The 18,146-nt window shown below is 28.3% G+C and overlaps 3 protein-coding genes across 4 annotated transcripts; 1 reads left to right on the plus strand and 2 right to left on the minus strand.

The window, feature by feature from the left end:
• Positions 1–1,914: 1,914 nt before the first annotated feature.
• On the minus strand, positions 1,915–4,503 carry LOC114190259 (nitrilase-like protein 2). Its single transcript, XM_028079071.1, has 9 exons — positions 4,167–4,503; positions 3,898–4,034; positions 3,611–3,739; positions 3,372–3,430; positions 2,981–3,093; positions 2,813–2,905; positions 2,453–2,555; positions 2,249–2,331; positions 1,915–2,123 (listed from the first exon to the last, which is right to left on the minus strand). The coding sequence occupies exons 1-9, from the start codon at positions 4,353–4,355 to the stop codon at positions 2,082–2,084; spliced, it is 948 nt and encodes a 315-aa protein (XP_027934872.1). The 5' UTR covers positions 4,356–4,503; the 3' UTR covers positions 1,915–2,081.
• A 3,677-nt stretch (positions 4,504–8,180) lies between these two features.
• On the minus strand, positions 8,181–9,829 carry LOC114190508. 2 transcript variants are annotated; one of them, XM_028079421.1, is made up of 3 exons: positions 9,606–9,829; positions 9,224–9,450; positions 8,181–8,843 (listed from the first exon to the last, which is right to left on the minus strand). In XM_028079421.1, exons 2-3 carry the CDS (start codon positions 9,319–9,321, stop codon positions 8,201–8,203), a joined length of 741 nt encoding a protein of 246 aa, XP_027935222.1. In that variant the 5' UTR covers positions 9,322–9,450; positions 9,606–9,829; the 3' UTR covers positions 8,181–8,200. The 2 variants fall into 2 exon arrangements, with proteins under 2 accessions (XP_027935222.1, XP_027935223.1); XM_028079422.1 differs by having other exon boundaries at positions 9,565–9,827.
• Positions 9,830–16,083: 6,254 nt separating this feature from the next.
• On the plus strand, positions 16,084–17,706 carry LOC114189473. The gene is made up of 2 exons (XM_028078035.1): positions 16,084–16,703; positions 17,109–17,706. The coding sequence occupies exons 1-2, from the start codon at positions 16,618–16,620 to the stop codon at positions 17,590–17,592; spliced, it is 570 nt and encodes a 189-aa protein (XP_027933836.1). The 5' UTR covers positions 16,084–16,617; the 3' UTR covers positions 17,593–17,706.
• Positions 17,707–18,146: the final 440 nt, after the last annotated feature.

Consider the following 18,146-nt stretch of genomic DNA (forward strand, 5'->3'; position numbering starts at 1 on the left):
ATTTATTTTACATATTATTAAGTATAATCAAAATATATTCACTTAACTCATCTATTTATAATAATCAAATTTAATTGTTATTTTTTTACAACCTATTACTATCTGTTAAGGAAGTGAAAATTAAAGTGTGAATTCAGTTAAACAAATAAATTAAATTTCTAAAACTGATAGTTGATAAAAGAGTAAATAAACAACAAATCATGAAGGTGCTAAGATTTTAGTCTTCATTTTCCTATCAAGAAGCTTGAAAATCAAAGTGCCAAGCAGACTTTTTGTATTTATTCTTACAACGGATGACGTTTTCGTAACTATCGCTAATTATATAATTAAATAGTTTTAAATTTGGCACACGAGGAAAGAAAAAAACGGTGAAGGAAACTACGTCGAAAATACTAAATCATGTCCAGATTTCTTCGAGGGGCAAGAACATCTGCAACACCATCCAATCTCCAACCTCAGGGTGGTTATCTGCACCTATGGTCATTTCTCATTGTTGACATTATAATACCAAAATGCTAAATAAACATGTTTTCTATTTTTTTTATTGGCGTAAAATATAATTAAACTTTTTAACGAATTATATACACTTCTATAATTTTTTAATGGATTAAATATAATTTTAGTACATAAATTTGATCACAATATTGAAATTCATTTATTTTTCAAATTTTAATATAATTTGGTCTTTAAACTTTAAAAATAATAGATATAATCTTTTTAATTAAATTGTGTTAAAAACATGTTTTATGCTGATATTTGATTGTTTACATTATTTGATACATTTAATCTTAAATGTCAGTCTAAAATAGAGATGTCAACGGGACGAGTAGGATACGCGGGTAGTAGCTTCCTTGTACCCTTCTCGCTAGATAAATATTTGTCTTGTACCCGTACCAATATCCATCGGATATTTGTTATGCGGGTACTCGCATAATTTTTTAATATCCACGGATATCTACAGGTATCCACGGATATTTACAAAAAAATAAAAATAAATATTTAACAACCTAATTTAATCGTAAATTCAAATAAAATATAATACATAACATTCATAAATTTTTAAAAAAATTCAAATAACTCATTTAAATAGTGTTGAATAACAGTTTACAAAGAAATGAAATTTTTTTAAATCTAATTGATAAAAAAATAACTCATTCAAAATCAATATGTTAATATTTTAATCATATTTTTTTATTTTTTTTAATTTAAATTAAAGTATAACGAGTACGAGTATCAACGAGTACAAATATTATGATATCCATACTCGATCTGTTAACATGCGACTATTAAAAATACTCGTACCCATTACCCACGGATATCCATTTACAATATCCATTTCCTGCCCGTTGTGGGTTTAACCGCATATACCTGCGGATACAAATTTTGTTGACATCTCTGTTCTAAAACATAATTTAATATGTTAAAAAAAAAAGATGACATTGTTGGGTTAGAATGACTCTTCTGCTGCCCTTTCATTTTAAGTTTGAAACAAAATGTATAAAAGTTTAAAACAAACACAAATTTCAATTTTGTATTCAAGTTTATGAATTAAAAATATATTTAACACTTTTTTAATAATCTATCTTTAAAAGAAAAAAATAACATCAGCAAATGTTCAAAACTTAAAATTACTTTTAAATAATTAACATGGATCTTAATTAGAAAAAAAAAAAGTTTTTGCAATGGAATATATTTTCGATATCTTAACATTTATGGTTCAAAAAACAAGTGAACTCGCACAAGCAACAGGATAAATTTAATCTTAGTACAGTGCAATACCCTTCATCAAGATTAGTACAGGGCACACAAAAGGAACTTGTAATGCACACTATGAATCTAACCTCAGATTGTGGAAAGAAGTAATAGATCCTGTGAAACTTGAAAAACACATAACATGGAGCATGCAAAACTGAATAGAGCATAAGAAGGCACTTAATTACTTATTACCACAAAGTCCAAAATTCAATATTTGCATAGACCATCTTTAAGGGAATCTAGTATGGAGGTCCCATTTTCCATTTGGTACATAGAAATCCCATATTTTCAAATAAGTACCCCTTATTGACTGCTCCAAATAAGAACTATAGAGATGCAGCTTTCCAGAAGTCAATTGGCATCCTTTGCTGAAGCCAAAGAACAAGTGTAAGCACAAGAAAATAGTAATAATGATACTTACAAAATAAATTTATGCAATAATAAAGAGTCAAATAATGCATGCTCACTACCAGAATCCATGTTACAAACCTACCTTATCAATTGGCATTTTCTCTCTAACTGAATCAACAAGTGATAAATCGATATCAGCTACTACAATCCCTGTAGACAAACGATCTGAAAAAGGAACACAAACAAAACCAACCATAGAATTCAGCAAACTTTGGTTTAAACAAAACAAATTTTGGTACTGCAAGAAACTACATCAAGCAAATTTTGGTACTGTCGAGTTTTTTACCTGGTAATCGACCAACAATTGTCCCCCATGGATCGATAATTAATGTGTCACCATAGCTTTCTCTTTTATCACCATGTTTGCCAGTTTGAGCAGCAGCAATGACCTGATATTTCATTCATCAAACCACATTTCTATAAAAAAGTAGCAAAGAAAACAATAGTTGAAACATATTTCCTCAAATAACTTGTTCTAATCATAACAAATGCACGAAAAGCTGTAAATATGGAAATTATAACTGATCTGTGTAAAGAATTTAACGTGTCCAATCCAATGATTATACCTTTACCACACTTCAGTTGATGGAAGCATGGGAGAAGAGGGGGAAGGATAGTACTGTTAAATGCAAAAATGAATTCTTACATAACATTGAGTCTCAATTGCACGGGCACGAAGGAGAATCTCCCAGTGTGCAGCACCTGTAACTTTAGTGAATGCTGAAGGTACCAACAGTACCTGCATGTTGTAAAAGGAAAGAAAATTTTACATTCAAGACAACCAAATTTAATCGGGAAAATTTGCACTCATTACCTGAGCTTCATGTTGGAAACGTAACAATTGGTACATTTCAGGAAATCTCAAATCATAGCATACACTGAGGCCCAAACGCCCAATAGGACTGTCTACTGCAACAATATCCTTGCCTGTAAACAACAGGAAGATAGATTTTCACATGAAAACATTATCCTTAATTGTTCATATCATGTTTAAGTATGCTTATCTTCTCTGTCAAACACATGACTAATACTAATCATGTTCCTTGTTCTTTCACTTGTTATTTTCTTGTTCTTTTAAGGTGGAAGCAGACACATAAAATTTTCAAACCAGACTCAGACTTTTCAGAATGGACTTTACACTCATGACTAAGCAGACCAAAGGCTCGTTAATCTTCAATACTTTATAGAGAGAGTAAATGTCCAACCTGGTTCTGTAAATTTACTTTCTTTATATACCCTTCCACCAGGAACATCTACATCAAACCTTTAAATAAAACAAAGTGAAAATTAAACATCAATTGTTTACAGCCACAATAGCACAAACAGAAAGCAGTAAATTTCTCGATTCAGGAGGACATAGCACATAAACTATACATATCTAGGACTTCATAAACAATCATTTACATTATTAATAGTTGCAAGTATTATACGTTACTGATCTTACAGGTGTATCTTTCTATAAGAGCTTCTAATTTTCCCAGTCTCATCTACTATAACATGAGTATTACACAAGTGGGTAGGATCTGATCCTTTCTCTTGGAAGCCTCCAAGTGACAACCAAATGCTGGATTCTCTGCAGTGCATTAGAACATGTAAAGTATTCACATTTTTCAGACAAAAATATGCAAGAAGACAAATTGTTCACACCCATGAGTTCAAACACTTGATCGGATGATTCACAATTGTAAAGTTGAAATATGAAGAAAATGAAGAGATGGGTATAAGTATGACCTGGCCAAAGAGCAATACTGGTTCATAATTGGTCCATCCAATGGTTGAGCAACACTAACACTGTCCCCATCCTTGGTACCCACATAAGAGAAGGCCTCGGGAAAGCAAAGCAATTTGGCTCCAGCTGAAGCTGCTTCCTTTGCACACCAAACCCAGTACTCAGTATTCAAGAGAAAAACAGAAAAAAGAAAGAGGATATAGAATAGAAGAGGAAAATATGAGAGAAAATAAAGGGAACCCAGAAAAGAAAAGATGGAAAAGAAGAAAACTTTGACAAGGCGAGAGCAGGTGGCGAAATTGGCGGCGAGGTCGCTGACCGATGTCATCTGGGCCGCTGCAACTCGGAGTGAGTTAGGAGAAGCCACAGCCATGGTTGTTGACCAAAGTGAAACTGATGATTTGGGAATGGGAGAAGCAAATCCACCAATAGCACTCACTTGCACGCAATGCATATACATTACATTACATTATGTTATAAGATCTTACATCAACCAATTCATCGGACAAATCTTTCCATATATACTTGCCATGTCTTGGTAATTAAATATTTTTTCTTGTTAGATGTTGAAAAATCAAATATATGAGTTTATGAAATGGAAGAAAGTATTATCTTTGTTCATGGTGATTAGGGCAAAGAATAGACTTTGTTAATGATTAACTTTTATTGAAAAACCTAATTTACCGGCTGTTGGTTAAGTCTTCATTTGTGAACCGTATCTCCTATTGAAAAATTGCATTTACATATTTGCTTTTTGTGAGATAATATTAAATGATATTCCTATCTGCTTTAATTTTAAAAGAGATTTTCGTTTTTTCATTACTTTTTAGTAAACTAATATTTCTATTCCTTTTTTTAAAATAAGCCATAAACTTGTTTTATAAATTTAATAAATAACAGTACTTCTTTTATTTCGTTTTAAAAAAATTTCTAAATTTTTTAGAATATTGAAAATAAAGAATTTAAAAAAAAAATTAATGGTAACATATCACACCATAGATCTAGGGATGACAAATAAATTAGTCCATGTGGATATTGTCTGAACTTGTCTCCCTCCGATGGGTATTTTCTGAACCTATCATCGTTTTGACGGAAAATTTTCACATTGACTAGATATGGATATGAGTATGGGAAATACCTGACTTTTTCAATTGAGTACTGAAATGTATATATTTGCCTTGTCCCTACCCCATAGTCATCATATCGTATACGTTTAAATGATTAAAATATTATATATTTTTTATTTTTTCTAATTGTTTGGTTTGTCATGAAATTAATCCGTATCTCCAAGCTATTTTTTGTTTTATCACAAACTTTATACAATTATGTTCAAATGATATATGTCAATTAAATATATTTTATGTCTCACATTTGGATATTTCTACTATTTTTTTAATATTTTTATGTATTGTATTTTTTTATGTTCATATGAGAATATTTAACACTTTCAATTTAAGTGTTTAGCAGCATAAACCTCTCATGTACTAGGTTACATAAAAAATTATCTTTTTTATTCTATTATTATTAATTTTGTTTCATCTGAAAAACTCTTTTGTATGGGGCTTAAACAATATTTGTTATCTCTCAATCATCGATTATGTTGATATATCTTCATCTTATCATATTTTTAATTACACATTTGTTTTTTTTATGTGATTTCATTTCATGGTCACTCAGATTGTTTCTAAGACACATTTAATCATTTTGTTAACATTTTTATTTGTTGTTTATTTTTACCATGTAGAATACTCTTTTGATATTTTTTATATAAATATTTTTATTTTTAAATTCATTATCATACATGTAATTTTATAAGTAAAATTTATTTACCATAATATAATAATTTAATGCCATGGTTTTTGTTTATCATCATCCAACATATATTGAAGTTCAAAATATGAAATATCTATGTTAAAATTATAATATTATTAGTTTAATATTTGTTCTTTGTGTAATTTTGATCAAGTGATGTATTACAACTTTTATTAGTGTATAAAATAAAATATTTCATTAGAATTAAAAAATTAAAGTCAACAAACATCTAAAATATTTTTTTTTTATTTCAATATTTTTTAAAATATTTTTAAATTTTATCAACCAGGTTTCGTTAGAACTTGGAAATTTAATAAATATTTTGGTTTTCATGAAATCTTATTTTTGGTATTTTAATTTGAGATGTATACAATTGAAATATATACAATTGTAATTTCTTTATAAATATTTATATTGAAGAAATAAATCTCTTTTTAATATTGAATATGTGATAAAATTATGTTTCATTAATGTAATTTCATATTATTTCATAAAAATTAATTAATTAATATTAAAACATTAAGAAAACATGCGCGGGTATGGGTAAGAGTATATACTTGTTATTTGGTAGAGATGAGGATGAAATAAAAGTTTGATACCTATTGAATTTAGATACAAGGATGAAGAGGAATTTTTTCTCTGAAAATGAGTATGAGATAGTTAAACCCATTCCATTCCGTTGTCATCCCTAGATATAACCAACAAATAAGAACTAGATTCAATTTCTCAACTTTAATACCATGTTAATAAATAAATTTTAAGATTAATTTAACTCCACAAAACCTCTCTATAGAAAATAAAAAAACATCACAATTACTAAAGTTTTTATTTGACTAATCAAACATAATAAATTTCTTACAAATTTGAGCATTTTTAACTGAAAACTAACAAATGCAGACATTATTTACAGATGGAGAAACCATTTTACTTATAAAGATTGAACCATAACTTTTCAAATATGGTGCCATCTCATTAATGTTAAAAATAGGATGAAAATTTTCATTATAAAGTTACATGCTTATATAAAATTAAATTTGACTCATTTCTATAAGTAGTAAATAGATTAATGTCTCCAAAAATACCTCGACACATGACTATTATATAGACATGGGGAAATTAACAAGTGCATGACTCTCATCTTGTGAGACACTTAGAAGATAATTTATGAACAATAGAATTTGTATAAAGACAAGACAAAAAGAGAAGGATAACTTAATGTTACTTTTTTTTTTCTACATCAATTATTCATAAATATTTATTTTCACACAATATCTACATTATAGTATATTAAGTCTTAAGAGTTATAATAACATTGTGAAATGTTATTATAACCTATAAATTTTAATGCTAAAAGCCGTCTAAAATGCCACTATGGTAAATTGGATTACATTTATCTAATGATACGAGTTCCAACACGATCAAAACAGATTTAACCTAATTTTAATTTACACATATAGAAAAATAAACATCGTAATTTGCAATGTTAGCTTCTTTTAAACTAAACACTTGTTGAAATATAATTTAGAGTAAACAAATCCTAGAATTAAAAACACGAATAAAAAAGTATAATTTGTGCTATACTCAATAATACCCGTCAAATTTATCTATGGCTTAATAATACGAGCTTGACCCAAATTTAATTATCATTAATCATGTGAGTTTGACCCATCTATTAAACGGTGTAATATTTTGTAATTGTTATGTATTTTTAAATAAAATATTACAAATATATATATATATATATATATATATATATATATATATATATTATTAAACATTATATAATAATTTTATGTAAAAAAATGAATTTTATTTATTTTATCATAATCATCATTTTATATTACTGTTATTATTTACGTCAATTTTTATTAAAATTGAACAACATTAAAATAATTAAACAATTCTTATTTTAATATATTTCTAAAAATACATATCACCTCAATTTTAAATTATATAAACAAACACTAAATAGTTTTATATTAACATTAATTTTTTACATAATACATATCTAAATGAAACTTTCAATATGAACGATCAATTTTTTTTTTTTAAATATGGTCCTCTAAAATAATATTAAATATGTAACACGAGGAAAAAATACATCCATACAATTTTATCCAGTTAAGCATATATCATTTTAGATAAAAACTAGACGTAGCTGTTTTTTCAATGAACCAGTGACTAAAACATAGAACTCGAATAATTGAAGAACTTTTACATTTGATTTATAAGGAAAGAAAAATAATAAATGTCAATCAAACAGTACTTAGATTATACAGCATAGCTTTTCCCAACCAAAACATTTCCAGTGTTATTGATGTGCATGAATCATGGTTCTGATTCTGTACTAGTTACTCTATTTCTTTGTTTCTTGCTATTTTTTTCTTTATAATCTCTCATACATAGCGAAAACAGTACTTTCTATTTCTTAGATTGTGGAATGCAACACATATAATATAGTAATAAGATAGCATAAAATTGAACAGAATTTATTTATGTTCTGCAATATCCATTTACATTACATCCATTGAGCTTGAACTTAAGAAGCAATGGCCCCTTTGGTGCCATATCACCATCATATGCATCTTCACTCCCATACGGAACCGTTTGCTGATATTCTTCGATCTTAGTTTCTGCATAATAAAACTTATTCATCATATGAATCTCCTCTAAAGTACTGTGTCGTGCCACTGCTAAAATATCCACCATGGATCGTTTCTTGCATCTCCCTTTACGCCTTCTGCATTTGTCTTTCACTGCCTTCTGCATTAGTGAACTTATCTTGTGAGCATGAGTTGAACTTGGCTGAGATAAATTGGCAGAAATATTGCTGCAGTGTTGTTCATTTCCCTCTTTCACTTTGTAGTCACAGTCATTTTTCATAGCTTGTGGATGGTAATCATATTCAGCTTTGCAGGAATCAGCTTCTTTTTTACTATTATTATTATTATCACTTGATGAATAATGCATCAAGTTAGCACTATCTTTGAGTGGTTCAGTAAGTGAAGTTTGGCTTCCGAATGGTGGCAACACCTCCTTCTCCTTGAGGCCATGTTTAAGACACAACCACAAGTGCTTCTCATGAAATGGCCAGTTTTGAAAGAAATTTCTGTGACGAGAAGCAAGAACATACTGTCTGCAACATAATTTATAATCTATCATCGATGAAGAAAAGAATTATTAATATTTCTCAACAACTAAACTTAAACTAGCCTTAATCAAACCTTGCAGAATCTAAACACAGTTTTGATAAAATTCGCAGACAAAAGCAAAAAGACAAGGAGTTGTGATGAACAGAGAATAATCATAAGCTTAAGTTGTGGTGTGTACTTGTGCTGGAAAGAATATAAATAACCTACAGCACACATGTGCTTCACACCTTACAAGCTCAACATAATGAATGCAAGAGATCAAAATAGAACATGCAATAATGAATATATTAAAGGAAAAAAAAGAGATTAAAACCTTATTCGTGAATTGAAACGTTTATGGCAACTATTTCAAGCACTTTAGTACCTTAATGAGAAGGGTTTAACAGCATCTTCAAAACCCGTTTGTTGTAGCAGAGATTGTGGAACCGCAGGTAGGTTTTGGTTTTGCTGCTGAGACATCATTCAGCACAAATACTGAAACTTTGCAGGTGGATCCCAAACTAATCTCTCTAAATTAATATTCAACCAAAAATCATGAAACCCCAGTTCGTGTCTATGAAAAAAGCTCCATAAAATGACCACATGAAATACCTGCGACACACAGAAACCAAAATTAGAGACTCACAACGACAAAACCTGCATGTGGGTATGCAAAAGATGCTCAATTTATGGGCAAAATAAAAGGGATCAAATCAAAGGCGAAACTCTTGAAGGAGTTTGTGAACGAAACACAGAGTCCACTGAACCTTGAAGCTTCAGAGTTGAAGAGAAAGTGTGAGGGAGAAATGGGTAAGGTAGGGTTTCAAGAAAACGCGTATGGCGAGACGAGAAACACGATTTCAGTGATTGAAAAGAAAAAAAGAGAGAGAAAGTAAGCGAAGCGTGAGGAACTGAACTGTCTGGGAGGAAAGAAGAGAATGGTCTCTTGGTAGTGCTGTGTTGATTTTTTCACTTGTCTTGGTTTTATTTTTTGTTGACTTCATCTAACTATTGCTTAACGTCTAATAGTGTAATTAAGAGAGGGTTATTTTCGTTAATTTCAATTAGGTTTGCCTCACTCACACACTCAAGAGTTTTTGGCTTGTGACAGTCTCCTTAAAAACCCCAAAACAGGGCATGCTCTTCAACTTGGCTTGTCATAAACCACACCAATGCACTCGTCAAATTATTTAAAATTGAAAATATGAAGATTTACAGAAAATAAATTGGGTAAAAAATATAAAGGGAAGTTATTTATCATACATGTGTTGGTTAAAGTAATTTTTCTTCCTCCATATAGATTTTACAAGCTGTTTTTGTGTTACGGGTATATTAATAGTTAAATATAAAAAATAAAAAATTGCTTAGTTTGGAAATAGCAGATATATAGCAAGAAGTGGTAAAGAGTATCAGTGTCGAAACCCAACTTCTGCAAGAGAAAGTACTACAAGCAACAAGAATCTCAGATTTACTTGTTTAAGAGAATCAAGAAAGAGATACCCATGTGCTAGATCCTACCCTATCTATGGTGATTTTATTTACGTATCTGAATTTAATAAAGTATAGAATATATATAACATATTTTAGAATTTCCAATGCTTTACTATTTCAAATATTCCATCATAAAAGGCACAGAACTTTAGACCAAATGTAGCAAACTTGGTTCAGTTTTTGGAAGATTTTGCATCCTGTCTAGTTTGTATCTGGTTCCATTTCTGCAATAAATTAAAGTAGCTTGAAGGGTAACATGGAAAAAGTCCTGATACAGAAAAAAGTATATATAACTTCTATCATCAACTTCATTCATAACTATTATACCTCAAAGCTTAAGCGACGTTTGTTTTTCTTTTGGGTTTAAACCACATTATTTTCTTCGGTACATAATTTCGTGTCACTTGATTCGTATGTTCGATGTTAATGTTGTCTATCTTATAGTTCATCCCAACAGATGTAGAATATGTCGAAAGCTTTCCAGATTTGAATATTGAGCACTGAGAAGTACAGTTCGGGCTTCATGAGCTTCATATGGCAAATTTCTTGATTTTAAATTTTGCAATATGGATGTGTGGAGTATGATCGCATGCATTCGTTGAAATATGATTTGAAAGTTATTGATGCTGTGAGATCATAGCATTTGGAGTACAAAAACATAAAAAATACCTGAGAAAATTTCTTTTAATTAGTACCAATATAAGTAATCAACGTCTTTGCCACAAGAAACAAAAAATAAAAAAAAAAGGTACACGATCTCGTTTTATGGTGTTTCCTTCCACCAGCTGAGAAAGTTTTCTCCAGTGAACCAGATTCTGAAAAGTCTTTCTTACATCATAACAAAACTAAAAACCAGACAATAATAAACAAATAAATACATATATATATATATGTAATGAAATACTACATGCATGCATGCTAACCAATACTCCGAATCGTTCAACCGAGTACAGAGACAAGTGGTTTGAAACACTTATTTTTGATTTGGATCCTTTTTCTTTCTCATTATCAGTTCAACACATGTCTCGTTCAAATCAAGAAACATAGCAGAAAACAGACATTCAACACTTTCGACTAAATTAAAGTAGAAATACGTACTCGTGATCCTAGTAGTCTTTTTTGTTTCCTATATATTTACATTCCCTTTATCCTAGTATTCATTTTCTTTTGGTCTTAACCATTCAATCCTATTACCATGCTCTTGTTAAGTGTATTAAGTCAAGCAGTTATGTGTATGATGTTAGTTTATTTTGATAATTTTTTTTTAATCTAGTTTTAATTCAACACTTCAATTACTTTTTTAGATTAGAGTAATTGAAATGATAAGTTAAAAGTGAATCAAAATATTATTATACTTTTCTGTTTGCTTGTATTAACAGAAACTCTGTATAATACAAATGAGTGTTTTTCATAGTATTATTCATGATCAGTTTCTTTCAAAGGTTCTAATAGCTGACTATACACATATATCTAACAAGAGTTTCTTATATTAAAACAAAACTGTTTATTTAAGTTGTTTCATTTTCTTTATGAAAAAAAAATTATAAATAAGCATAAGAAATAATCAACTAAGATTCGTGCGTCAAACAAATAACCTGTTAAATGAAACTCACTTTTGATAAATAGTACATAACCTGAAATTAAATAATAAAGTTTTTTTTTTTAAATCTTGTCTTATTTTTGTATTGTTAAAAATTTTGCAAAAAGTTTAAAAATATTCAGAAATACAATACTTATAAAAAGGGTGACCCAAAGTAATAAGTAAAATTCACAAACACACTTATTATTTGTCAATTATATAATAGTAAAATTCACACTATAAAAATAGTAAAAGTGTGAAACAGTTAAGTAGCCAATTTAAGAGTCCAATTAAATGGGTTGACCAAAAATATTATAAAATAGACTAAATCAAGATAAAAAATTTGTGGTACAAATTAAATTGGACAATTTTTTGTCCAATCCATTTGACCCATAATAAATGTACTATGGACTTAGGTTGAATTGACTTGTGATTGATTCATTTATCAAATAATAATTAAATTAAGAAATAAAAATAATAGTATTTTTTGAAACACGTATTATAATTTTTATTCATATATCAAATAGTTGCATTTAAAAATAAAATTTAATGGCATGACTTAAATTTTAATACATACATATATATATATATATATATATATATATAAATTTTTTATTTAATTTTATTATCTTTTTAAAGTTGATCAAAACTATCTATTGACTTGATACATGATTTAATTAGAAAAAAAAATTGTAATCCATTTAAAATTTAACTAAACTAGTCCTAGATTTTTTAATTAAATATATATTTTAAATTGTGTTTTGTCTTTATATTAATCTATGTACCCATTTCATAGTTGTGTCAAACTGAGTTTCATGAACTATAATATAATTTTCATATATAATCTGTTAAGAAAAACATTTGGTATTACTTTCATAAAATCATTTCAAAAAAAATCCAATTTTTTAAAAAGGATTTGAAAATGAAAAATATATTTAGTTTTAAACTTATTGTTTGAGAAGACAAGGAGCTAATTAATATTTATTTATGCTTATGAAGAATTTCTTATCCAATCCAATCTCACCTTGTACAATTTGCATTCCTAACGGGTTGTCTCATTAACTAATGTTTATGACACAGTTTTTAATTATATTGAATGCATTATATTATTTAATACTTAATGATAATAATGCCATGCTCATAAATTGCAACATTATAATACTTACTCCCTCGATGCCTTTTACAAGAGAAATAAGAATTTTGTTTGAGTTTCCTGCATAAAACTCGATCTAAAATATTTTTTATAAAAAAATCAATCTAGTATCTATAACAATATATAAAGAAGATTTTCTCTTTTTGTGTACACCTTTCATAATATCAGTTTTATCTTTAATTATTTTAAAAATTAATTATTTTATAAATAATTTACTTTTAACTATTATTCTAAAAACATTTTTTGTCTTAAACCATTATTTTAAAAACTTTTTTTTGTACATATTTTATTTTTTTAATTTTACATTTATCACTATTTTAAAAATTAATTATATATTTGTTATTGATCTTAACTTAAATTTTTTGAAAATTAAAAAATGCGAACACAGACGGGACAACACATGTGTGTTCGCTAGTATCCGAAGAACTACTTTTAATTTTTTTAGAAAAAATACTTTTGATTATAAATTATTTTTGAAGTTCAATAAATAGAATTCACTAATTTTATTAATTTAATAAATCAGTTAGTTGAATTTAGAAAAATATTTTTTAACACATTTTTTTATAAAAAATAATATGCCAAATATTTAATAAAAATACTTTCATAAGTCAAGTCGATGAAATATTCATATTTTGAAATAGATAAAGACAAAAATAATATTAATGTGTGGTGAATAAGAAAAACAATTTATAAAAAAATGGTGAAGTTAATAATTTTGTTTCACTTATTTTTATTATTTTAACTATCTCTTTTATTTATTTACTTTTATCAACAACTCAACTTTTTCATTTTATTTATGGTGTATTTTGACTTTGATGTTAATGGTTTCTCTGCTCTCACCTAAACACAAGAGGGGTAAGCCACACGCGAAGTTACCAAACAACAATACAACCTCATAAAACTACATATAAAAAAATACTGTGGGATTCAAAGTGCTAAAAATTATATATATATATATATATATATATATATATATATATATATATATATATATATATAATAGTTTTGTCTTTACAAATTACCCTACATTTACAACAGTTTCTCATTAAAAAATTGATGTTTTGACATTATCTATTCTATACATACAATTAATTAATAATTACTTTATAATAGTAACATCTGAATTAACTAATAATGACTTGATAAATAATTAAAGTAAGTGGTTATTGACTAATTGTAATTTTTATTTATTATTAAGTTTTAACTATTTTATAAATTTGTTTATTTCTAATCATATCTTCATTAAATTATTTTATTAGATTCAAAAGCGATTTTTATTATTTTAATATTGAATATTAAAAAATATAAATATTTAAATATTTAATACATTTTTAATAAAGTTTAATTAAAAACATCTAAGTTTATGAAATATTTAAAATTTAATTGACATAATAAATTTTAATCTTTTTTCTGCTAAGACTCTCCTTATTATTATGTACAAAACATAAACTAATTTATGTTAATCCACGTGAACATTAAACATTTTCCTTAAAATTTGCCAGAACATGACGCTCCAACCACAAGACTCTACATTAATTTGATACCAAGATATATTGTGCCTTTCAAAAAAAAAAAAAAAAAAAAATATATATATATATATATATATATATATATATATATATATATATATATATATATATATATATATATATATATATATATATATATATATGAAAAATTATTTTTTAACAAAATTTTGTTAGACAAATTTTTAACGATATATACATCACAACTTCTTTTAATTAATAAAATGTTTGGTGTGACTTAGTAAAAAAAGAGAAATATTTAGCATGTGTTCAAAAATAAACTTTATTCAACAATATAATTTAAAAAAAAGAAGGAAAATTACTCCTTTTGCTAATTTTATTTTTGAAACGACTGTTTCACTGCTTTCAGATCATCACCTTATAACTCATCCCCAGCATTTCATTAATTTCACAATTTTTGAAGATTGAGTTTTACTTTGTTTAAACCCTTCTGCTATATATCTATCTATCTATCTATCTCTATATATATATATATATATATATATATATATATATATATATATATATATATATATATTTAGGTTTGCTGCAGCAACGATCACAGTCTCCGATGTAAATAAGAGTGCCATAGAAACATTTCAATCTCTCTTTCTAGTTAATGTTGGAGTTACATAATGCATTCTTATGACTATTTATGGCACGTAAAGATCCTGCTGTAATCATAATTGTATTTATTTTTTCATCATGATTTACTTATTTTTATCAGATTCTTTTAATTTATGATATGTAATAACGCGGGCAAAATGTAAGAGAGACATTCAGAATCTGGTTTACAAGAAAAGTCTTAATTTGGTGGAAACACTAGAAAACAAGCTAGTGTAATGTTTTTGTGGCAATATTTTCTCTGGTATTTTATGTACGCAAATCCTTCATTGTATCGTTATGCATTGTGTTGAAGTCACTTACTTATGTACTAAACATTTTAACCTTAATTCAATTTTAAAAATTAACGTAAGTTAAAATTTCTATTTCATTTATAAAATTATCTTATTTTTAATTGATTTGAGACTTCAGGAAATATATCATTTCATGTAACCATAGCCTAATCCTTAAAGAGGGAAAATCTGAACTCTTCTTATTGAATTGTACTTTCTACTGCAGAGGTTGGATTCTGCAAACTGATACCTCTGCCACTTCTATATCTGCATACTGCAATTTTCTTCAAATTGCCTCATTTCCCAGTTATTATAGTTGAATTTGGGGCATCGGAATAGAAGTGAGTACATCAGGCTTTAGGATATGCAAAGAGGATGCCCTGTTTTGTGGTTATTAAAGAGGCTTAAACATGCCACCAAAAAATTAGTTTAGTATGAATAATTAAATATTATTATTAAAAATAATAAAAAATAACGCTCTCTTTATTATTAGAAATAGTTAAAAGAAGTAAAAAAATAATAAAACCAACACAAACGAAAAGGTATACAAAAAGGCTTATAGAAAGAAAGAAAGAAACAACACAACAATAACAACAGCAAGAGACCATCCTACAACCTCGTTTCTTCTCAGTCAGTTCCTCATGCTTCGCTTACTTTATGTCTATCTCTCTCTCTCTCTTTATCTTCTTTTTCTTTTCGATCACTCAAATCGTGTTTCTCGTCTCGCCATGCTCGTTTTCTTCAAACCCAAACCCTACCCATTCATCTCTCTTCGTTTCTGTGACCCTTTCTGTTCCTCTGAAGCTTCGAGATTTCTCTCACTCTGCCGTTTCTTTCCTTCATCAACTCTTTGCGTTTCATCTTTTCATCGCTGTTCTTGTTGTTTTTCCCATAAATTTACCATCTTTTGCGTACCCACATGCAGGTTTTGTGGTTCTTAATAACTAATTTTGTTTGTGTATGTCATAGGGTACTGCACCTGGTCATTTTATGGAGTTTTTCTTCGTCATCTTACGTGTGCCGTTCCTGTGATCATAGGCATGAACTGAAGTTCCAGAATTTGTGGTTGGATATTAATTCAGAGAGTGTAGTTTTGGGATCCACATGCAAAGTTGCAGTCTTTCCAGGTGAGTGATGTCTCAGCACCAAAATCAAAATCAAAACCAAAACCTACCTGTGGTTCCGCAATCTGGAGCTGCTGTTAAACCCTTCTCAATAAGGTACCAATGCCATTGAAAAAGTTATACGATAATTTATGAACGAGAATTTACCCTTTTTCCTTCGTGTTCTTTCGTAGATTGATCTCTTCAATAGCATTATGTTGATCTTGTAAGGTGTGAAGCACATGTTAGTTGTAGACAAGACAACCTAAGATTATGATTAAGTTATCTCTGTCCATATAAACTCCTTGTATTGTATGTCTTTGCCTTTTGCATTCCCATTTGTGAATTTTTTTTCTACACCTTGAACAAGATTAATGTAATCCCCTTTGTGAATTTATCAAAACTGTGTTTAGATTTTGGAGGTTTCTTTAAGTTTATTTAGTTGTTGAGAAACACCAGAGGAGATAGACAACAAAATCTCATTTTCTTGATCACTGACATAGATTATAAATTATGTTGCAGACAGTATGTTCTTGCTTCTCGTCACAGAAACATCTCTCAAAACTGGCCTTTCGAAGAGAAGCACTTTCAATTGTGTCTTAAAATTGGTGTCAAGTTAGAAGATCTTTTGCCACTGATTGAACCAGGCAAAACTTCACAGGAAAATCCAGTCAAAGGTTGCTCCAAAATGCACTCTTCAAATGATGATAACAGCAAAGAAACTGATTCTTGCAATGCTGAAGAGCCGCAAGACATTGATGATCAGTGTAACTTGAAAGTCATCAACCAGTTTAAACGCAGAAGGCGTAAAGGGAAATGTAAGAAACGTTCGATGGTGGATATTTTAGCGGTGGCACGGTACAGTACTTCAGAGGAGATTCATGAGATGAACAAGTTTTGTGATGCTGAAACTGTGATTGAAGAATGTCAACATGATTCCATGGCTGAAGCAGTTGGTGAGGATTCATGCAGAAAAGGTGGAAGTGAAGATCATGTCATCATGTAGTGCAGCTAACGTTATATAGCATCAAAGGTTCATTGGTTCTTAAATTTAAGCTCATAACTGCATAAATACTGCAATGTAATGAGGAATTAATGGAACATAAATACTGCATAACTGTTATTTCTTTTGATATTGCAGAAAATTCTGAGAAAAATATGTTAGCTTGGTTATGGACTTGCATTTTATAATAAGTGATGGTTTTTCTTGGAACAGTTGCGTGTTATGTATGCAACAGTGCTACCAAAAGATTTGCATAGTTTTCATTTCATGACATAAATGTTACATTAATGCATGAGTGAATGCAAAGAAGTATTTAGTGGCTAAATTCAAGATATTGTTGAGAAGATTTAAGCAAGTTGAAAATAAGATCTTGAAATCATGCAATATTGAAGAAGTTCATTTTGAAATTTACTTTTATGAATGTATATATTTAAAAGTGTATCTCATTACTTCTATTTAACTTGAAGATTTTTCTTTTAGATTTTAAATGTTTGACTTGATATGGAAAAAAAAGGCACAATAGATTACAAATTACATGAGTAAGTAAAAATAATTAA

This window comes from Vigna unguiculata, chromosome 7 (assembly GCF_004118075.2).
Source record: "Vigna unguiculata cultivar IT97K-499-35 chromosome 7, ASM411807v1, whole genome shotgun sequence".
Lineage (NCBI taxonomy): Eukaryota > Viridiplantae > Streptophyta > Magnoliopsida > Fabales > Fabaceae > Vigna > Vigna unguiculata.

Coding starts and splice junctions, on each gene's coding strand:
- LOC114190259 (XM_028079071.1), bottom strand. CDS start 4,355: ATGTATATGCATTGCGTGCAAGTGAGTGCTATTGGTGGATTTGCTTCT. Junction 4,035..4,166: donor CCTGCTCTCGCCTTGTCAAA/GTTTTCTTCTTT, acceptor TGGTGTGCAAAG/GAAGCAGCTTCAGCTGGAGC. Junction 2,906..2,980: donor GTTTCCAACATGAAGCTCAG/GTAATGAGTGCA, acceptor TACAACATGCAG/GTACTGTTGGTACCTTCAGC.
- LOC114190508 (XM_028079421.1), bottom strand. CDS start 9,321: ATGATGTCTCAGCAGCAAAACCAAAACCTACCTGCGGTTCCACAATCT. Junction 8,844..9,223: donor GTTAAACCCTTCTCATTAAG/GTACTAAAGTGC, acceptor ATTATGTTGCAG/ACAGTATGTTCTTGCTTCTC.
- LOC114189473 (XM_028078035.1), top strand. CDS start 16,618: ATGTCTCAGCACCAAAATCAAAATCAAAACCAAAACCTACCTGTGGTT. Junction 16,704..17,108: donor GTTAAACCCTTCTCAATAAG/GTACCAATGCCA, acceptor ATTATGTTGCAG/ACAGTATGTTCTTGCTTCTC.